Source organism: Bombina bombina, chromosome 3, assembly GCF_027579735.1.
Source record: "Bombina bombina isolate aBomBom1 chromosome 3, aBomBom1.pri, whole genome shotgun sequence".
NCBI classification, from domain to species: domain Eukaryota; kingdom Metazoa; phylum Chordata; class Amphibia; order Anura; family Bombinatoridae; genus Bombina; species Bombina bombina.
Window position 1 is genome coordinate 125472365 of NC_069501.1, and position 23911 is coordinate 125496275.

The 23911-nt window shown below is 36.8% G+C and overlaps 1 protein-coding gene across 1 annotated transcript in view; it reads left to right on the forward strand.

Moving 5' to 3' along the window:
* GRIK1 (glutamate ionotropic receptor kainate type subunit 1) overlaps window positions 1–23911 on the forward strand; it is an 847144-nt gene that overhangs the window by 776203 nt on the left and 47030 nt on the right. Inside the window, exon 18 of the mRNA XM_053705180.1 lies at window positions 3883–4042. Coding sequence (XP_053561155.1) covers window positions 3883–4032 — 150 coding nt within the window. The 3' untranslated portion in view covers window positions 4033–4042. The remainder of the gene's footprint in view (window positions 1–3882; window positions 4043–23911) is intronic.

Below are 23911 nucleotides of genomic sequence, written 5' to 3' on the forward strand. Positions count from 1 at the left end.
TTTCTGCTCTGGTATTAGTCATCAATTAAGATGTCCCACCCCTAGCACTTCAGGGTGTTTCAACTATTGGAAGAAGCAGATTGCTCCTAGTGTGTGGACAAAGCTTGTCGTGTTGGCAGAGCTGAGGTGTGTTAGTTTCCATTTATGTGAGTTAGATGCTAGGAGCTGAGGTGTGTTAATTTCCATTTATGTGAGTTAGATGCTAGGAGCTGAGGTGTGTTAGTTTCCATTTATGTGAGTTAGATGCTAGGAGCTGAGGTGTGTTAGTTTCCATTTATGTGAGTTAGATGCTAGGAGCTGAGGTGTGTTAGTTTCAAGTGATGCAGAAATAGATTTTATCCAGATATGGACATACAGTTTTTACATAGGTGTTTTACAAATAAACAGTGTCATAAACAGACCTATGGTCTTGTTTCTCCTGTGATAAAAGCAGTAAGTGACAACAGCTCAATAGTGTTAGTTTTTTTTAAGGGGGGATTGGGTGGGTTTTAGAGTAGGGTTGGGTATGTGGGTGGTGGGTTTTAATGTTGGGGGGGTATTGTACTTTTTTTTCAGTAAAAGAGCTGATTACTTTGGGGCAATGCCCCGCAAAAAGCCCTTTTAAGGGTTATTTGTAATTTAGTATAGGGTAGGGCTTTTTATTATTTTGGGGGGCTTTTTTATTTTATTTGGGGGATTAGATTAGGTGTAATTAGTTTAAAAACTTGTAATTATTTTATTATTTTCTGTAATTTAGTGTTTGTTTTTTGTACTTTAGATAATTTTATTTAATTTTATTTAATTGTAGTTAATTGTATTTAGTTTAGGGAATTAATTTAATTATAGTGTAGTGTTAGGTGTAATTGTAACTTAGGCTAGGTTTTATTTTACAGATAAATTTGTATTTATTTTAACTAGGAAGTTATTAAATAGTTAATAACTATTTAATAACTGTTGTACCTAGTTAAAATAAATACAAAGTTGCCTGTAAAATAAAAATAAATCCTAAGATAGCTACAATGTAACTATTAGTTATATTGTAGCTATCTTAGGGTTTATTTTATAGGTAAGTATTTAGTTTTAAATAGGAATAATTTATTTAGATTTATTTTAATTATATTTAAGTTAGGGGGTGTTAGGGTTAGGGTTAGACTTAGGTTTAGGGGTTAATAAATGTAATATAGTGGCGGCGGTGTAGGGGGGGCAGATTAGGGGTTAATAAATTTAATATAGTGGCGGCGGTGTAGGGGGCGGCAGATTAGGGGTTAATAAGTATAATGTAGGTGGCGGTGGGCTCCGGGAGCGGCGGTTTAGTGGTTAAACACTTTATTTAGTTGTGGCGGGGTCCGGGAGCGGCGGTTAAGGGGTTAATACATATAATGTAGGTGGCGGTGGGCTCCGGGAGCGGCGGTTTAGGGGTTAATACATTTATTAGAGTTGCGGCGGGGTCCGGAGGGTTTAGGGGGTAAACAGTTTAGTATAGTGGCGGTGTTTAGTGACAGGGTACCAATAAAGCTGTAAAAAAGCCGAAGAGCAGCAAGATCGATGACTGTTAGTTAACAACAGTCCGCTGCTCATCGCCCCCCGTACTTGGTGCGCGGCTTTTTGACAGCTTTTTTGGTAATTTTGGAGAACATATTCAGGTCCGCGGCAGAGATGTTAGGCAATCTTAGGTGAGCGTATTGGTGCCGTCGAATGCAGGTAAATTGACAGGTTGATAAATAGAGGCCTTTGTATTACCTAAATATCTGCTTGAGCTGGTCTTGGTTTATCCCCTGCATCCAAGATTAGGAAGATAAGTGCAGATAGAATAGAAGACAAAATGCTTTGAGAGCTAAAGTACTAAGGACTTCTGAAAGTTTGTCAAAGTGAAGTAACTGAACTTCATGAACTGAAACGCAAGGGTATGGCTGGTGAGTGTGATAAAATTATGGCTATAAGAAAATGTCACCATTTTCAGGTGGTATCAGGGGGTACTATCAGGTGCTTCTTTACATCAGCATTGCAAGAGTTTGAAGAACATACAGTGTTAAAATTGGTCCCACTGACCCTATGTAATAATCGCTGTGTTGCATGTGTCTATGATGACCAGTGGTGGTTAGGTTTGATTGAGGACATCAGCAAAGAAAACTGTGATGTTTTTGTAAACACCCCCCTGGACCAAGAACATCATTCAAGATATCTGCTGACAAAGCATGGTTTCCCATGAACAATGTTCTCAGAAAACTTACACCTGTCGAGTTGACTACTGACACTAGATGATCCCACAAAACTTACAAGAGACCGAGTGAGGAAATTTCACAGCTTCATTTTTATTATTTCTTTTGCTTACATTACATCTACATAGTAACATAGCAACATAGTAGATATGGTTGAAAGGAGACAGAAGTCTATCAAGTTCAACCTATATAGATCCTACCTAATTTACAATAAAAGCCGCAGTTCCATCTGCTTATTTTTCAAAGTATAAAGTAGGCTTTTCCTTAGGTTTCTACTAGACCTAGCTCTGTAACCAGTGGAATCTTAAACTCAAAACTTTTAAAGCAGACATGCAGAGACAAGTTTTCCTGCCCTTATGTCATAAAATTTGTGCTTGTACCAATATGATAGATCCTGCTTCACTGTTTCAAATATCAAATGTAGAAGCTCAAACTCAAAATATTTTCAGTAGAATGTTCCATAGAGAAGATAGCTTTGAAAATTGCAAGTACATATCTGGTTTCCTACCAGAGATAATCAACTTAAAAGAAAGGCGAAATGTTAAAGAAATTGCACATTCTTGCCCCCAGAAGTCTCAAAATCTAAATTGTCTGCATGCCCACTATACTTACCTAGGTACCCCCTAAAATTTTAAAACTGAGACCCAAATCCTTCTCATTATGAATTGACTTTAAAAGTGGAACTTTAAGTTATCTTGATCACTGCATTAGGACTTATGTTCTAAGTCTATGGAACAAGAATGTGCAAAATGTTTATAGATCTACATGTATCTTGTAAAGTGCTCTAGAGATCAGTTTTTAGACCATCCTGAGCTGAGATATTGAGGTTTTCGCAAACATCTGTATACATAAAATCGGTCATGCATCATGACACAAAGATGGCCGCTGTGGGTTAACCCAAGTAAAATAAAATGTAAACACTGCTGGTTTTGCAATACTATTTTACTAGCTATTGGTTTAGCGTTGCAAACGTCACCTCATTGGTAGAAGAGCGCTGGAGCTGCTAACTTTCGTGAGCTGCAGAAGCACAGTCAGGGTAAGCTGAGCAGCCTTTTTTTAATAACTGATGACTTAAACGCCACTTTATTTTTAGTTATGGTAAATGCTAGCATTTGTTAAACACTCAGATTTACCATCACTTTAACTGTAAATTAAAATAAGCTAAAATGATGTAGAGGGACATGCTGCATTATATATACCCATACTTACAGTATATGTATACAATTCATGTGCTAATTGGCTTTTCTTATTACTGCTTGTGACACAACCAACTGCTTTTATGGATCATAATGTCCTTTAAACAAGAAACATTTGCTTCGCTGACTATTTTAAAAGGCTGAAAATCTGTGTTATGCAACTGTACATAAAGCTTGAAATCATCTGAACTGCACACAAAGGTTCCTCCGCTAAATAACCTCATATGCATAGTATTCATTTTGCATTTTACATTCAAGTTTATGCTAACAAAATGTAAATGTTCGTGTTTTTTTTGGTAATTTTATTTATCATTGTAAAAAAGTGGTTTATTACAAGCATGTCGTTTTATTGCATTGCCTTTTTGTTCTGATTGTGCTTGTTTTCTTTTGCATTATGCTTAATTCGCAGTGCTTGTATTCATTATTTTGCCATCAAATTGCTACTTAATCATGCATGTTTTTTGTTTTTTATTTCCTTTGCATGCAAGGCCTTTTGTTTCTTTTATGGAATGCAATGTAAACCAACTCACCCATCCAATTCTACCTCGGGAACTACTATATCTACGGAATTAGACTGTGGCAAATTAATCCGAGAAGAAAGAGGCATTCGAACACAGCCCTCTATTCACACTGTGTAGTCAGTAAAAGGTGTGTTAATTGATCAGGATAATGCTAGTAAATATGGATAATTGTGTATGTAAAGATATCAATAAAATATTTGCTGCCTCAACTAGGTCTTGAAACGTAGAATAAAAATAGGTGCCTGTTTGAGGTCAACAGCAAATTGTAGAAGACTCGGTGGTTGATTATCTAAAGCTCTCCACTCTGGCGAGATGATCTATGATGTCTCATCAGTTGGCGAGATGATCTATGATGTCTCATCAGTACTTCGAGGTCCCTTCAAAAATGTTATAAAGGCAAATTTTATCTTGATAGCTGTTTATCTTGCTATGCAGATTATGGATGTGCCTTTCTTAAAATTTTTGAGTGACCTCACAGTGCTGACGAGACATCTTTCATAATCTCCCTAGAGTGGAGAGCTTTAGATCATCAGGCTTATAAAGAGATTCAAAACAATATTTCTTTTCGTTTGTCAGCACTTAGCAAGTCTCTTCTACAATGTAATATTAAAAATGTAGGAGTAAAGAAAACAAGTTTCCTGTATCTGTTCAGGCCTTGCTTCCACATCTGCACCCAAGGGTTTTGTTCATAAACCCTCTGTCCTCTGTCAGACTCTTTCACATATAAAGGGGATTCCAAGGAGATGTCACTACTGTTACTGTAGCAGTGGATACACACCAGGAATGCTGCTCCTTATTAGTAATACTTATTATTATTTTAATTATTAATATTTTTCTTTATTTATGATGCGCCAACAGATTCTGCAGCGCTGCCCATGGGTACAAATAGAAAAGTACAACAGAGAAACAATACAATAAAAGACAAAATTTTACAGACACATACAGGGGGAATTGAGGGCCCTATTCCCATGGGAACTTACAATCTAGATGGGTAGGAGGATGGGAAACAGGAGATGGGGACTGCAAAGGTGAGAATGATATTAGTGAGGAGATAGATGAGGGCAACTGTTAGATAAGTGAAATTAATTTGTTACTGAGTCGAGTGATAAGCTTCCCTGAATAAAAAGGTCTTTAGGTAGCATTTATGGAAGACAGGTTAGGGGTAAGTCTGACAGCTCGAGGAAGTGTGTTCCAGAGGGTTGGTGCCGCACAAGAGAAGTCCTGTAGTCTAGCATGAGAGGAGGTGATGGTAAAGGACGCAAGAAGCAGGTCATTGTTGGATCTTAGGGGGCGGGCTGCAGTATATTTGTTGATGAGTGAGGACAGGTAGGGTGGGGCAGCATTAGTGAGGGCTTTGTAGGTCAGGGTGAGAATTTTGAATTTAACTCTGCTGTGAATGGGGAGCCAGTGAAGGGACTCACAGAGAGGTGCAGCAGAAACAGAGCATCGGAAGAGGCGTATTAGCCTGACAGATGCAATTAGGATGGATTGAAGGGGAGAGAGGTGGGAGAGAGGGAGGCCAGTTAGTAAGTTATTACAGTAGTCAAGTCGGGAAATTACCAGGGAGTGGATTAGCTGTTTAGTAGTTTCAGCACTAAGAAACGGACGAATGTTGGAGATATTGCATAGGTGGTTGCGGCAGGATGAAGAGAGCAATTGTATGTGGGGAATGAAGGAAAAATGTAAGTCAAGTGTGGCTTCAAGGCAGTGGACTTGGAGTGATGGGGAGATAGTGGTGTCGCCAACAGTGATAGAAAAATTAGAAACTGGAGTAGAGTTGGGGGGGGGGTTAGAAGTAGTTTGGTCTTGGACATGTTTATTTTTAGGTGGCGATAGGCCATCCAGGAGGATATGCCAGATAAGCAGTCGCTGATGTGAGAATTGACAGAAGGAGAAAGTGCTGGGGTGGATAGGTAGATCTGGGTATCATTGGCATAGAGGTGATAGTTGAAGCCATAGCTGTTAAGTTTACCCAGTAAAGATGTGTATAGAGAAGAGTAGAGGACCCAGGACAGAGCCTTGAGGTACTCCAACAGACAGAGGCAATAAAGAGGAGGAGTCACCAGCAAAAGAGATGGAGAAGCATCTGTTAGAGAGATAACAGTAAATCTAGGAGAGGGCAGTGTCACAGAGCCCAAGAGAGCTGAGAGTCCTTAGGAGGGGGGGATGGTCAACAGTGTCAAAGGCAGCAGAGAGGTCAAGTAAGATGAGTATAGAGTAGTAGCCATTGTTTTAGCAGAAAAGAGATTGTTAGTAACCTTGGTGAGGGCAGTCTCAGTTTAGGACAGAAGTCAGATTGCAGGTCGAGCAATGAGTTTGGGGACAGGAAGTGGGTTAGGCGATCGAAAACTAGTTTTTCAAGGATTTTTGAAGATAGCGGGAGCAGTGATATGGGGCGGTAGTTTGCAGGAGAGTTAGGGTGAAGGGAAGGTTTTTTGAGGATTGTGGTGGTCTTTGCATGTTGAAGGAGGCAGGTAATGAACCGGTAGAAAGGGATAGGTTGAATATGTGAGTAAGAGCTAGAGTGAAGGTGGGAGACAGAGAAGGTATTAGATGTGAAGGAATAGGGTCAAGTGGGCAGGTAGTGATGTGTGAGGAAGACAATAGGGAACCCACTTCACTCTCAGTGGTTGGGAGGAGGGTGCAGAGAGTGGCAGAGGGGGTGACTGGGAGCGAAGTTGGGAGATTGCAAACTTGTGTTAGGATGTTGCTTCGGATGGTAAGTGTTTTATTCAAAAAGTAGTCAGCCAGGTCTTGAGCACTGAATGCAGATGAAGGGGGTGGTGAATGTGGGTAGAGGAGATAGTTGAAATGGAGAAGAGTGAAGAGTGAGTGGATATAAGAGAAGAGAAGTAGGTTTGCTTAGCTAACTATCTTTTTTAATAATAGATAAAGCATGAATATATATATATATATATATATATATATAGAGAGAGAGAGAGAGAGAGAGAGAGAGAGAGAGAAATGCTTGCACCCAAATAAGCAGCCCATCACACCCTGAAAACTGGTGCTTTCTTAAATCTAAAAATGTATCACAGTTTGCTTTTTGTTAAATGGGTGTTATGGTACATTGGTGGCTTGTTACTGTCCACCTATAAGGCAGTATGGGATCTTATAAGCCAGTGAGCAGCAATGCCTTAAGGAGAAGCTGTACTTCCTGTTAAGCTCAATCAAATAAAAAAAATAGCTTTAACTTAACCTTTGTTCTTGTAAAAACATTGTTTACCATGTTTAAAGAGTGCCATTTCACTATGCATTTAACCCCTATTAGAAGTGCAGAGGGTTTTATTAAGCTGCCTCATTTATAAATACAATATCAGAGGAAACAAGATAATGAATGTCCCAACACTTAATGGTATGCAGATGGAGTTGCACTGAAATGTATGGCTATAAACCATACAAGTCAAAATATATTTCCTAAAAAGCAGCACAGGTACATAAAACCCAATTTTTCTGTCATGATTCAGATAGAACATACATACAATTTTAATCAACTTTCCAATTTACTTCTATGATCTGATTTGCTTAGTTCTTTGGTATCCTTTGTTGAAAGGCATACCTAGGTAGGCTCAGGACCTGGGAGCTAGCTGCTGATTGATGGCTGCACATATATGCCTCTTGTCATTGGCTTACCAATGTATTCAGCTAGCTCCCAGTAGTGCATTGCTGCTCCTTTAAAAAAAGCATACCAAGAGAATGAAACAAAATTGACAATAGAAATAAAAATTGGAAAGTTGTTGAAAAATGTATCTTCTATCTGAATCATAAAAGATAAAATTTGGGTTTTATGTCACTTTAAGTAAGGGTAACCTATGTCTCCTGTTCCCCCTTCCAGTGGGCATTTTGAGTTGTAGCCACCTAGTTTGCCCAGCCTTCAGAAATCCCTGAAGCACACATTTTTAGTTCTACTTTTTCCTGGGGCCACACATTTTTAGTTGTTTTTTTCCCAGCGGCCGCAAAGAATATTGCATAGGGCCACATGTAGCCCAGGGGATGCTAGTTGGCCATCACTGATTTAAACTATCACTTCCCTAGACTGTTTCCAAACCTGATTTTGCTTTTTCAAAGCCATACACATTAAATATATCCAGCAGATACTAATTTAACCTACTTTTGCTTCTTTCCAATAATTCACCATTTCTCTGATTTTTCATCTAATAACCAACCAACCAAAGGTCAGGGTTCACTGTTTTCTTGTGTCATTTCTCTGCTTTTAAAAAGTTAGTGTAAATCAATTTTAAAACAAATTGAAAGCTTCTGTTGATTTGTTAAAGGTCACATGTAATTGCTGCACCTACTGTAAAGGTCATTCAGTGCCAGAGAAGCTAAAACTCTTCAACAAATATACAATCATCAATACTTTTATTTCCTAAGTTGTCTAGTTTTAAAAGAAAACGTTAATTTACAGTAGAATCATGCACCAATAAAATCAATGCAATTGCATTTCCAGATAACAAATAGATTGTATTTTATTTTGATCCAGCACATCACTTATTTTTGCAGTTGAAGTGAAAGTTCAGAATTTTATTACATTTACTTTCACCTTTTACTTCTATCAGAAAATAGAAGACTAGACACATTGCCCACTCTTCAAGTGACCTTTGGCACTGTTACATCTCTTTAATAAGGTTTCCTTTTTTATAGTTTCCCCTCTAGACTAAACTTTATTTATAATACTGTTAATGGATTCTTTGTACTGTAGTTGTAAGGCTGTGTTAACCATCATCAAACAGCATTAAGTGCTAGATTACAAGTGGAGCACTATTATAACATATAAACACATAAATATATAAGTATATACATATATATTTTTAATTTGTTGCCCAATGCTGCATGACTTACCCTCTGCACTGCGCTAGGTTATTTTGCCGTGTCTCATGGCATTAGAAAGAGGCTCCCATTGGAGCCTATGGAATCATTTTCTTGTGAGCGCAAGGCTTCCAGGCAATGCGAATGCTAGGTCGCATTTGCATTGAGCCTAACTTTTAATACCAGCGCACATTTGTGTGCGCTGGTATTACTGAGTGGAGTGCAAATATCGTGCTTGTGAAAGCACAATTTTGCGCTCCACTCATAGGGCTCCATTTATTAAAGTCAAGGTAAACTTTGATGAATGAAAGCCTGTTTTTTTTTAAATACTATTAAAAACAGGGGCACTTTCATTCATCAAAGTTTACAAAGCAGCCATTTTGATTAAAAACTTACCTTTGTTTTTTTGATAGCCAGAGCAGCTTCCCCCAACCGGAGATCCTCTCTTCACATGTCAGCAATGACTAATCCGGCTTCCTCCAATCACAGCATGGCCTCAGGCAATGACTACCCTGGGGGAAAGCTGTGATTGGAGGAAGCTGGATTAGTCATTGCTGACGTGTGAAGAGAGGATCTACATGTGGGGGAAGCTGCTCTAGCTGTGAAAAGAAGAGAGGTAAGTTTTTAATCAAAACGGCTGATTTGTAAACTTTGAGGAATGAAAGTGCCCCTGTTTTTAATAGTATTTTTTAATTCATCAAAGTTTACCTTCACTTTAAGCAGAAGATGCTGCTTCGGAGCCCCATCGCTTCAGGCTCTCCTGAAACTGAAGTTAAGAAGCAGCCTTCATAAGACCACTACTCCTTAACTTGTCCTTTTAGGTGGCGGATTGAAATTATCCCGATCCAATCCAACCGGGATGATTGACAGCCGATTGGCCTTCAGTGAGCAGGGGTTCACACGACTATTTTACCCCATAATCTAGGCCTAAATTTCCAAAGCAATGTGTAGGAAAAATATTTATTGTATTTATCTATTCTAAGTCTAATTATTTGCAATAACTTTTATCAGTTATTAATTCATTAGCTGCCAATGATCACTGCCCTATACTGCTATGCAATTAATGCCATCTGTCTTTGACAGCCAGTGGCTTAACGTATTCTTGTGCTCTACTTATGCAATAATGTTACAATATAATTCTGCTGTTGTTTTCATTTTAATGATATGTTTACAAAATCTACAAAGAACTAAATTAGCACCGAGGGCTAGATTAAAAGATGAGCGCAAAATATAGATATTTGCACTCAATTTAGTAATAAAAAAGGATTTGTTCCAGCCACCAATAGTTAAAAAACCTTTATTTCTTCATATAGGGTCTTTTGACAAACATACAACGTTTCAGACCTGCTATAGGTCCTTAGTCATGACTAAGGACCTATAGCAGGTCTGAAACGTTGTATGTTTGTCAAAAGACCCTATATGAAGAAATAAAGGTTTTTTAACTATTGGTGGCTGGAACAAATCTTTTTTGCTACTTGAAGTATTTGCAGGATAAGGCAGATCCTGGGTTCCGTGCCCCACAAGCCACATATCTGTTGGTGCTGTTTTCCACACTTTGCTTTGAGGTCTCAATTTAGTAATACCAGCACGTGCAAATGTGCGCTGGTATTACAAGTGAGGTGCAATACGAACGCGACCTCGCATTCTCACTGCACGGAAGCATTGCACTCACGAGAGTGCACTTCCATAGGCTCCAATGGGAGCCTTGTTCTCATGCCAACAGACACATAAATATATATATGTATATAAGCATATACTGTATATATATATATATTTACTGAGAACACACAGTTTCCCATAGACTGCAATGTAATAGCACTTTTCAGTACCGTTATTTTTTTCTAACACTCCACTCCCACCAACTTTAGCCCCCAAAACTGCTTAGGGCAGTTTTTTTGTTTTTTTTTAAATGGTATATTTAATATTTATTTGCATTAGTTGCTTGTGTGTGAACTTCCCTGTTGATTTCATACACACCCTGATGCCAGGTATAATTACACATTTTTTAAAAAGGGACCTCACACTTTATTTTGGGGGCAAATTTGGGGACATTTCAAAAAATGAACCAGGCATGTGATAAATTAGCGTTCCACTTGTAATCTAGTCCTGAGAGTTTTAAATGTATATCATTAAACTATAGGCTTAACTAACTGCTATGTATATTTCAGGCAAAACTGAACCATATCTGTCCCTAGCACAAATAGTAGGAAGTCAATTTCATGAATCAATAACAATTCTGTAAAGATGAATTTTTACAAAGCATTCATTCCAACTTGAAATCCTTACTTGTTCTATATAAACTAGTTATTTTACAAAACCGCTTTATTCCTCAGCTATACAAAATATGTTGAAGTTTCATAAAAAAACAAACATTTCTTATATGATTCAGATAGTGTTTTTGTTGCAAAAAAAAATGTTTTTTTGCATTTAGTATTGAAAATTGTGTTATCGGTTCATTTCTATCTTTTAATTTAAAAAAAAAAATAATAATAATGTATTAATTTTAGTTGCTTTTATGTGAACTGCCCTGTAGATTTCATACACGCCCTGATGCCAGGTATATTTACACATCCAGCACAATTCTTACAATTTAGCTTTTTTAAATGATATATTTGTACAAGCATTAACTTAGTTAACTTGAATGCAGTTTATGCATTATCGGATAAATATGTTATGTGCCAGATACAAACCAAAGAATGAACAATAAAAACCTAAAAATTACTTATTTTGTATCTTGTATTTTCTGAAATTGTCATTGGCTGTGAAGTACATATGTATTTAGACAACGACATATGTTTAGGTCTTTTTATAGTTTTATACCAACACATTACATTTGAAATTAAACAGATTCTAAATGTTTAGAGAACGCATAAGAAATATTGAAAAGCAACTTTGTTTTGTTTTTCTTTTTGTATTGATTTCAAAGCTATTATACATATCTCATAAAACATATCTCATATTAAATGTAACACCAAAATAAATCTAAAAAATAAAAAAAAGTGCATATTGCCCCTTAACCATATACTTTATTTAACAATCTACGTAAAAAAATGTTATTGATTTTTTTAAATACAATTGTCAAAAATGTCAGTAAACACAAAATGTAACAAAGTTTATGAAAGGGACAATTTACTGCAATTATTCTTTTCTTGATTTGCTTATACCAGCTAATTATATTAAATGTATTGAAAATTGCTCCTTTTGGTTGATTCCTGTAGTTGAAATAGTTGGTTTTTTTAAATCATCATCCATAACGAGAATTTCAGTACCTAAATATTGGCCCCTGTGTGCAAGTGCCAGTGCATATCTTTGTAGTTAAGAACAATGGGTTATTTTTTAAATTTTTGCTATATACTTTTATAACATACAGGTGAAACTTGAAAAATTTGAATATCATGCAAAAGTTCATTTATTTCACTAATGCAACTTAAAAGGTGAAACTAATATATGAGATAGACTCATTACATGCTAAGCAAGATAGTTCAAGCCGTGATTTGTCATAAATGTGATGAATATGGCTTACAGCTCATGAAAACCCCTAATCCACAATCTCAGAAAACTAGAATATTGTGAAAAGGTGCAATATTCTAGGCTCAAAGTGTCCCACTCTAATCAGCTAATTAAGCCATAACACCTGCAAAGGGTTCCTGAGCCTTTAAATGGTCTCTCAGTCTGGTTCAGTAGGAATCACAATCATGGGAAAGACCGCTGACCTGACAGTTGTACAGAAAACAATCATTGACACCCTCCATAAGGAGGGAAAGCCTCAAAAGAAAATTGTCATTGGCTGTGAAGTACATATGTATTTAGACAACGACATATGTTTAGGTTTTTTTTGCAAAAGAAGTTGGATGTTCCCAAAGTGCTGTATCAAAGCACATCAATAGAAAACCAAAATTGACACACACAGATGCAAATGCTGCACTTTGTAAATCAGACCACTGATTGGGTACGAATAGTTTAGCTTAGCTGAAACGACAAGTAGATATCATGTAGCTTGTAACAGGTAAAAAAAGCAGTACCGTACCAATGTAACATACAGTCAGTGGAAGTGATCGCTTGTAAAAACTGAGGATAGAGTTATGCAGCAATCGGGTGTGGTGGTGAGTAAAGTTCAAATATGCACAGGTTTCAGTATGTAGACTGAAATATGGAAGTAAAGCAGGTATATTCTCACCACTCTTGTCGCTGACTGATCTCTCCCTCAGGCCGTCCCATGAACAGGTATGGATCCACTCCTCCGATATCCAAAAGCAAAAGCTCAAATATGCAATAAGAATTACCCTTGATGGGACAGAATGCAGCCGCAGGATCTCGTGCAAGTAAAAAAGACTTTATTGTAAGATCATTAACAGGGTGTCAAACAAACTCAGGGGTACACTGAAACAATAGCAAACGTCCGACGCGTTTCCTGCCCGGAGGTACTTTGTCAGGGACTTAACTAGTACATACAGCAAACAACTTAAAAGGGCTTGCCTGCCTACGTCACAATGAGAGCACCTGTGTATTTTAATTAAAGGGACAGCCGCTGCTGTTTGTGGGAACAGATTGATGCCGGGCTAAGGCAAAACCCTTTTAAAGGGTTAAGCGTGAGTCAATATTGGGTTCCAAGTATTCAATGTATATGAATCTTGTATCAATATAAATTACTTTAAGGAATACAATATAAGAGACTGGGCACCGTAAAGGCATATTGTTGAATCTATCCGTTCCCTGTTCATAAGATGAAATACAAGGATTGCTCCGTAGGCAGACAAAAAACAAAAACCAAAATACAGTAAAAATAAGCTGAAAAGAAATAAAAAATATATGATAAAAAAACTGAAGATATTGTTATAACAATGTACTGCGGACTCTCAGAGGAGATGTGAGATAATTTTAGTATCAAAATTTCAATTTCAAATAAAATCTCACACATAGCTTCTGTAATGTTAGTAATTTACATGTAAACTGTCTTGGTGCCAAGGTTATTAGTATATAGCAGACAACGAGAAATCGGAGGTAACTAAACAAGAAACGTTTTGTACGTTATAGTGATACTATTGCATCTTTTACTCCGACAACTGTAATTATATTAAGTTACATGGAGGATTGAAACATAAAAAGCAAAGGGTATATCCTCGTGAAGGAAAAATGATAATGTGAGTGAACAACTTAAGTGGGCAAATAAAATAAACTCCGAATTCTAGTGTGCATTAAATACAAGAACAAAAATTCCTCACTATGAAGCATTCTAGAGTTGTGTATACTATGTCTTGGGTGTTGATTTTTAATTCTTAATTTTTATTTTTTATTTTTTGATTTTCGCCATGATTGAATCATAAAGTTAATTTGAAAATCAGTTCATAATTTTCAATTGCTATGTTATTGTCCTTTATTCTTATGCTTTTTATGTTTTTTGTATGGATGACATTATAACATATTAGATAGAAACTGGCAAAAATCAAAGTGAAGGTAAAAAAAACAACAGGTGCTGTTGTGCACATGTGAAGAAAGAAAAAAATCTGTGAAATTGAAAATAACTAATACTTGTAAGAGCTAAATATTTATGTCACGTGCACTGTGTGTATACCTAATGCTTATTAGAGTAGTAATTTAATATAATGTTAAAATGGCACTAGCCAGCAAAACTGAAGATGCTGCTATTAATTAAGGGTGAATAAAGGAGCAAAATTCAGGACAATGAGTAATCTTTCTCTGGAAAACAGACTATGATGTTAAAACAAATTAATGGAAACCAATTAATCTACAAAATATCTGAGATCAGTAATTTTGTTAATGCCATTTGGTGCTCCGGTTGATAAATTAAAGATCCAAAAGGCTTCTTTTCTATTTAATGTGGCTACCCTATCGCCCCCTCTAATATCATAGGGGGCATGATCAATGCCTTGAAAGCTAAACATTGTCCTTAAGTTGGTATCATTAACAGGAATGCCTAAAGATATAAAATGATTGACAAAATGTTTAGCTACTGGTGTAGAGGGCGGGTCATGTTTAATAGAGAGCAAATGCTCCCTGACCCTATCCTTAAGGAGCCTAGTCGTCCTACCTACATATTGCTTGTAGCAGATATTACAACTAATCAAATAAACCACAAATCTGGAGTTACAGTTCAATCTGAACCTGATATCAAAACAGTTACCTGTGGCCGTGGATCTAAACTCGTTACCTGGGACCACAAACTCACAGCTCTTACAAGGGATCTTCCTACATCTAAAGAATCCCATTTCCGGCTGGAGCCAGGAAGCGTTTGCTTTAGTTGAAAAATCTCTACTTAAGTAATTTCCAATAGTTGTAGCTTTTTTACTAACGAGCCTGATGCCCTGGTTCTGTAACAAATCGTGTAACAAGGCATCTCTGTCTAGGACAGGTAGATATTTTCTAATGATATTATTTATACAGTTGAATTGTCTTTAAAAGGGGTTTGCCTTAGCCCGGCATCAATCTGTTCCCACAAACAGCAGCGGCTGTCCCTTTAATTAAAATACACAGGTGCTCTCATTGTGACGTAGGCAGGCAAGCCCTTTTAAGTTGTTTGCTGTATGTACTAGTTAAGTCCCTGACGAAGTGCCTCTGGGCAGGAAAAGCGTCGGACGTTTGCTATTGTTTCAGTGTACCCCTGAGTTTGTTTGACACCCTGTTAATGATCTTACAATAAAGTCTTTTTTACTTGCACGAGATCCTGCGGCTGCATTCTGTCCCATCAAGGGCAATTCTTATTGCACATCAATAGAAAGTTATGTGGAAGGGAAAAGTGTGGATGTAAAAGGTGCACAAGCAGCAAGGATGACCGCAGCCTGGAGAGGATTGTCAGGAAAAGATATGACAAAAAGAGGATCACAGCCGCACTAGAAAGGCATCAGGGAAAAGGGCTGATAAAAAATAATCATAGGATTGTCAGGAAAAGGCCATTCAAAAGTGTTGGGGACTTTCACAAGGAGTGGACTGAGGCTGGAGTCAGTGCATCAAGAGCCACCACACACAGACGGATCCTGGACATGGGCTTCAAATGTCGTATTCCTCTTGTCAAGCCACTCCTGAACAACAAACAACGTCAGAAGCGTCTTGGAAACTTCACACTGGACTTCAAGCATCTTGCAGTGTGTGCCTCTCCATTCTTCCTCCATACTCTGGGTCCTTGGTTTCCAAATGAGATGCAAAATTTGCTCTCATCAGAAAAAGAGGACTTTGGACCACTGAGCAACAGACCAGGTCTGCTTTTCTTTAGCCCAGGTAAGACGCTTCTGACGTTGTTTGTTGTTCAGGAGTGGCTTGACAAGAGGAATACGACATTTGAAGCCCATGTCCAGGATCCGTCTGTGTGTGGTGGCTCTTGATGCACTGACTCCAGCCTCAGTCCACTCCTTGTGAAAGTCCCCAAAACCTTTGAATGGCCTTTTCCTGACAATCCTCTCCAGGCTGCAGTCATCCCTGCTGCTTGTGCACCTTTTTCTTCCACACTTTTCCCTTCCACATAACTTTCTATTAATGTGCTTTGATACAGCACTGTGGGAACATCCAACTTCTTTTGCAATTACCTTTTGAGGCTTTCCCTCCTTATGGAGGGTGTCACTGATGGTTTTCTGCACAACTTTCAGGTCAGCGGTCTTTCCCATGATTGTGATTCCTACTGAACCAAACTGAGAGATCATTTAAAGGCTCAGGAACCCTTTGCAGGTGTTATGGCTTAATTAGCTAATTAGAGTGGGACACTTTGAGCCTAGAAAATTGCACCTTTGCACAATATTCTAATTTTCTGAGATTGTGGATTTGGGGTTTTCATGAGCTGTAAGCCATAATCATCACATTTATGACAAATCACGGCTTGAACTATCTTGCTTTGCATGTAATGAGTCTATCTCATATATTAGTTTCACCTTTTAAGTTGCATTAGTGAAATAAATGAACTTTTGCACAATATTCTAATTTTTCGAGTTTCACCTGTATATGCTTTTTCACAAGGACTTTGTGCCCTGCATATCTGAAGTATATTTTCTCAGTGAATATTAATATTTCATTATATATGTTTCTTATTATGAATTTCAGTAAGAGATTTGGAAAAATCTGAACACAGATTTTAAGTTCCATGTTAAATTAAATCAAATTAATTTGTATTCATAATATATATATATATATATATATATATATATATATATATATATATATATATATATATTCTTGTTAAAGAGTGTGTACCTGGACTGTAAAGCAATGACCAGTTTTAAATTATTTTACATATTTTGTAGGCAATGATTTGCAATGTTGTGGATAATTGTTAATGTACAGTATATTATAGGATATATGAGGCATGTGTGCAGCCACCAATCACAGGCTAGCTTCAAGTAGTGCATTACAGCTCCTCAGCATACCTAGGTATGCTTTTCAACAAATGATACAAAGCCAATATAGAGAATTAGTTAAAAGAATACACTATAGCAGTTAAGACATAATGAAATATTTTGGTTGAGCTAAGAGAATACTTTTTATGTAAAATTCAGTTCCTAATTTCCTAGAATTTTGCAATTCTAGCCCTAGACTTAGTTGCCGTCTGCTTAAATACATACAAATAAATACTGAATGTATAGAGAGTTTAATTTCGGACTACAATGTGATTATGCTATACATCAGTATGTTTGCAAAATGAAGTAAAATAGCCGTCTTAACTTAGCATTCATTTGTCCTCTTACATAGAACACTTAAAGGGATACTAAACCCAATTTCTTTTCTTTCATAATTCAGATAGAGCATGCAATTTTAAGCAACTTTCAAATTTACTCATACTATCAATTTTTTCTTCGTTCTCTTGCTATCTTTAATTAAAAAACAAAAATGTAAAGCTTAGGAGTCGGCCCATTTTAGGTGCAGCATCCTGGGTAGTGCTTGCTTATTGGTGGCTACATTTAGCCACCAATAAGCAAGCGTAACCCAGGTTCTGAACAAAAAATGGGCTGGCTCCTAAGCTTTACATCCCTGTTTTTTTAAATAATGATAGCAAGAGAACAAAGAAAAAATGATAATAGGAGTAAATTAGAAAGTTGCTTAAAATTGCATGCTCTATCTGAATCATGAAAGAAATACATTTGGGTTTAGTATCCCTTTAATAATGGCAATCTATATCTTTTTTTTTTTTTTTTTTACCAAATTGATCAAGTAGCTAAATTACATTGGTATTAGTTGTTTTAATTTTGTTGCAATGGTTGATATAAGACAAACTATGTATGACTAGTGTACAGAATGATTCAGCTTGTTAACCATGCACAATTCAAATCACACTACTGGACACGTCCTCTTTAAAATCATTTTAAAAATGTAACTATAGTTTTGCTGTTTCAATATGTTTATTTTTGCTATAAGACTGTTCCTTTAACATCCATTTGCCAATGTATTTTGCATTACAGTGTGGCAATGAAAGTAATCAGCAGCTGCTCCGAACAACATATATGGCATTAGATTAAAAGATTGTTAGTCAGTGCAATGTCATTGATATTCAAAATGATTTTTGTTGCTGGCACATATTCAGAAGTGCCATAATGTCAGTTTATCTCTGTTCATTATGTGTTAGCATTTATATACCAAACATGCTTCTACTGCCCAAATAACACATTTAGAAAACAAAGGCTTTATTTAGAAAAATAAATAATTAGACAAAGGAATAGATGAGAAAAAAAATTGGCAACCTTAGTGGAGTGTGAAAATAATATTTTTCCAAAATATATTTTATTGGCAAAAAATACCCCTTCTAGTAAATACATTTTTATATATATTTTCTTGTATATGTTTGGTAGAAAATAAGCTATTAAAGAAGCTTGGCAAATTATTATTTATTTGTATTGGCCCATAGCCATTCCCCTCAGTGTCTAGCAGATTTTAAATAAATTAGATTTTCTAAATGCAAATCTTGGACTATAACCCAAAAATGTGTAGTAGCCTATAAGCATATTCAGATAGCACATTCACATCTACAGACAGATACTTAATCTTCCGCATTGAAAGCTATAATTATTAGGAATAAAATAGGACAGCAAAAAACAATTATTCAGCTTGGACAAAATAATGATTTTTTTTATAGTAGACATACATCTCTGTTTTTCCCTAAACACAGGAAAAAAAAGCTTAGCATAAAGCAATTACTTAACAAGCTTTCATGAGATTACCCATCATTTTTTCAGCCTTTTTTCTATCATTCCCGTAAAAACGCAAACACAAAGGGCCAGTGTTAAAGCAAAGCATGCTATTACCAGAGTGACTGATTATTAAGCTAGATCTGAACATTTCATACAACTTTATTAAAAAAAAAAAGTCAAGAGGTTCCATTCATTAGTGCATCTTGACTATAAACAAGTATACAATTGGAGAAAAAAAAAAATAGATAAAATAATTAAAAATAAACAATTTACCTTAACTGGAAAATGGGGTTTGCACCAATGTTTTTAGTAGTTTGACAGTGGGTAGGTATTTGTAGGTTATAACTTATTAACTTTTGTTTTAAGTCATAAAATACATTATACAACTAAAGTACACAAGAGATTTTTCAATAATAATATTATTTGTGGAAAAAAAACTGAAGGTAACAAAAGGAGGACACATAAATGCTTAAAGGGACACAATACACATATGCTAAATCACTTGAAACTGATGCAGTATAAATGTAAAAAGCTGACAGAAAAATATCACCTGAGCATCTCTATGTAAAAAAGAAGATATTTTACCTCACAATTTCCTCAGATCAGCAGAGTAAGTTCTGTGTAAAAAGTTATACAGTCATGAGATTTCATTGTACACTTCCTTACACTGAATAGGGAAATAACATGATAGTGCACAAGGCTCAATCCTTCAGCTGTCCCGGGACAGACATACTGATTTGTTGCTTAGAAGTCCTTTACAATGGGATGTGGCTACTGAGAAACTTTTGAGGTAAAATATCTTTTTTTTTACATAGAGATGTTCAGGTGATATTTTCTAGTCAGCTTTTTACAGCTATGCTGCATCACTTTCAAGTGTTTAAACATTTGGGTATTATGGCCCTTTAACTAAAATGACATTAAAGACTAGACTTCCATTTATGGGGTGCCTAGTGTTCAATGTCACTTTAATTAAACATCTCTGTTTATCCCTAAACAAAGTAATACCCCTCATTTTTTTAGCCTTTTTTCTATCATTCCTACAAAAACAAAAACGGCTGATTTGGTGCAGGTCCACTCATCTGAGCCCTTACCAAACGTTAAGATTCAGCGGTTGTACATGCGCTGTTTCTTAAACAGACAGTCTACTCCAGAATTGTTATTGATTAAAAAGATAGATAATACCTTTATTATCTATTCTCCAGTTTTGCATAAAAAACACAGTTATATTAATATACTTTTTACCTATGTGATAACCTTGAATTTAATCCTCTGCATATTGCCCCCTTATTTCAGTTCTTTTGACAGACATACATTTTAGCCAGTCTGTGTTGACTTACAAATAACTCCACGTGTGTGAGCATAATGTTATCTATAAGGAACACATGAACTAATGCCCTCTAGCGGTGAAAAACTGTCAAATTCATTCAGATAAGAGGCAGCCTTCAAGGGCTTAGAAATAAGCATGTGAGCCTACCTAGGTTTAACTTTCAACTAAAAATACTAATGCCTAGATTATGAGTTCTGCGTTAGCTTTAAAAAGCAGCGTTAAGGGGTCCTAATGCTGCTTTTTAACGCCCGCTGGTATTACGAGTATGGCAGGTACAGGTGTACCACTCACTTTTCTTCCGCAACTTTTCCATACCGCAAATCCCCTTATGTAAATTGCGTATCCTATCTTTTTAATGGGATTTGGCTAACGCTGGTATTACAAGTCTTGGAAGAAGTGAGCGGCACAGCCTCTACCTCCAAGACTCCTACCGCATATAAAAGTCAGTAGTTAAGAGTTTTATGGGCTAACGCCGGAGCATAAAGCTCTTAACTACAGTGCTACAAAGTACACTAACTACCTATGAACCCCTAAACCGAGGCCCCCCCCACATCGCAAACACTATAATAAAATTATTTAACTCCTAATCTGCCGACCAGACATCGCCGCTACCTACATTATACCTATGAACCCCTAACATCGCCGACACCTACATTATATTTATTAACCCCTAATCTGCCCCCCCCAACGTCGCCGCAACCTAACTAAACTTATTAACCCCTAATCTGCCGACCGGACATTGCCGCCACTATAAAAAATTTATTAACCCCTAAACCGCCGCATTCCCACCTCGCAAACACTATAATAAATGTTATTAACCCCTAATCTGCCCTCCCTAACATCGCCGCCACCTACCTACAATTATTAACCACTAATCTCCCACCCCCTATGTTGACACTACTATAATAAAGTTATTAACCCCTAAACCTAAGTCTTACCCTAACCCTAACACCCCCCTAATTTAAATATAATTTAAATAAAATGAAATAAAATTACTATCATTAAATAAATTAATCCTCTTTAAAACTAAATACTTACCTATAAAATAAACCCTAAGATAGCTACAATATAACTAATAGTTACATTGTAGCTATTTTAGGATTTATATTTATTTTACAGGCAACATTGTATATATTTTAACTAGGTAGAATAGCTATTAAATAGTTAATAAGTACTTAATAGCTACCTAGTTAAAATAATTACAAAATTACCTGTAAAATAAATTCTAACCTAAGTTACAAGTACACCTAACAGTACACTATCAATAAATTAATTAAATAAATTAACTACAATTATCTAACATAAAATACAATATAATAAACTAAAATATATAACAAAAACAAACACTAAATTACAAAAAATAAAAAAAATTACAAGAATTTTAATCTAATTACACCTAATCTAAACCCACTAATAAAATAAAAAAGCCCCCCAAAATAATAAAATTTCCTATCCTAAACTAAATTACAAAGTAATCAGCTCTTTTATCAGCCCTTAAAAGGGCTTTTTGCGTGGCATTACCCCAAAGTAATCAGCTCTTTTACCTTTTAAAAAAAATACAAGACCCCCCCCAACATTAAAACCCACCACCCACACACCCCTACTCTAAAACCCACCCAATCGCCCCTTAAAAAAACCTAACACTAACCCCCTGAAGATCACCCTACCTTGGGCCGTGTTCACCCATCCGGGCCGAATTCTTCATCCAATCCGAGCGATGTGGTCCTCCATCCGGCAGAAGTCTTCATCCAAGCGGGGCAGAAGAGGTCCTCCATCCGGCAGAAGTCTTCATCCAAGTGGGGCAGAAGAGGTCCTCCATCCAGCAGAAGTCTTCATCCATCCGCGTCTCCATCTTCAAGACCTTCGACGCGGAACATCCTCCTTGGTCGACAGACTAACGATGAATGAAGATTTCTTTAAATGACGTCATCCAAGATGGCGTCCCTCGAATTCCGATTGGCTGATAGGATTCTATCAGCCAATCGGAATTAAGGTAGGAAAAATCTGATTAGTTGATTTAATCAGCCAATAGAATGCGAGGTCAAGTCTATTGGCTGATCCAATCAGCCAATCGGATTGAACTTCAATCCGATTGGCTGATTAAATCAACCAATCAGATTTTTCCTACCTTAATTCCTATTGGCTGATAGAATCCTATCAGCCAATTGGAATTCGAGGGACGCCATCTTGGATGACGTCATTTAAAGGAACCTTCATTCGTCATTACTCCGTTGGCCGAGGAGGATGTTCCGTGTTTGAGGTCTTGAAGATGGAGCCGCGGATGGATGAAGACTTCTGCCGGATGGAGGACCTCTTCTGCCCCGCTTGGATGAAGACTTCTGCCGGATGGAGGACCGCATCGCCCGGATTGGGTGAAGAATTCGGCCCGGCTGGGTGAACACGACTCAAGGTAGGGTGATCTTCAGGGGGTTAGTGTTAGGGGGGATTGGGTGGGTTTTAGTAGTAGGTGTGTTGGTGGTTGGTTTTAATGTTGGGGGGGTCTTGTATTTTTTTTTACAGTTAAAAGAGCTGATTACTTTGGGGCAATGCCCCGCAAAAAGCCCTTTTAAGGGCTGGTAAAAGAGCTGATTACTTTTGTAATTTAGTATAGGGTAGGGAATTTTCTTATTTTGGGGGGCTTTTTTATTTTATTAGGGGGATTAGATTAGGTGTAATTAGTTTAAAAAAAAATGAATTTCTTTTTTATTTTCTGTAATTTAGTGGTTTTTTTTTCGTAATTTAGTTTAATTACTTTAATTGTAATTAGTTTAATTTAATTTAGTTTATTTATTTATAGAGTAGTGTTAGGTGTAATTGTAACTTAGGTTAGGGTTTATTTTACAGGTCATTTTGTCTTTATTTTAGCTAGGTAGTTATTAAATAGTTAACTATTTAATAACTATTGTACCTAGTTAAAATAAATACAAAGTTGCCTGTAAAATAAATATAAATCCTAATCTAGCTACAATGTAATTATTAGTTATATTGTAGCTATATTAGGGTTTATTTTATAGGTAAGTATTTAGTTTTAAATAGGATTAATGTATTTAATTATAGTAATTGTATTTAGATTTATTTAAATTATATTTAACTTAGGGGGGGGTTAGGGTTAGACTTAGGTTTAGGGGTTAATAACTTTATTATAGTAGCGGCGACGTTGGGGGCAGCTGATTAGGGGTTAATAATTGTAGGTAAGTGGTGGCGATGTTAGGGAGAGCAGATTAGGGGTTAATAAAATGTATTATAGTGTTTGCGAGGCGGGAGTGCGGCGGTTTAGGGGTTAATACATTTATTAAAGTGGTGGCGATGTCCGGTCGGCAAATTAGGGGTTAATAAGTGTAGGTAGGTGGTGGCTGCGACGTTGGGGGCGGCAGATTGGGGGTTAATAAATATAATATAGGTGTCGGCGATGTTAGGGGCAGCAGATTAGGGGTTCATAGGGATAATGTAAGTGGTGGCGGTGTCCGGAGCGGCAGATTAAGGGTTAATAGTATAATGTAGGTGGCGACAATGTTGGGGGCGGCAGATTAGAGGTTAATAAGTGTAAGATTAGGGGTGTTTAGACTCGGGGTTCATGTTAGGGTGTTAGGTGTAGACTTGGAAAGTGTTTCCCCATAGGAAACAATGGGGCTGCGTTAAGAGCTGAACGCTGCTTTTTTGCAGGTGTTAGTTTTTTTTCACCCAGCTCAGCCCCATTGTATCCTATGGGGAGATCGTGCATGAGCACGTTTTTCCA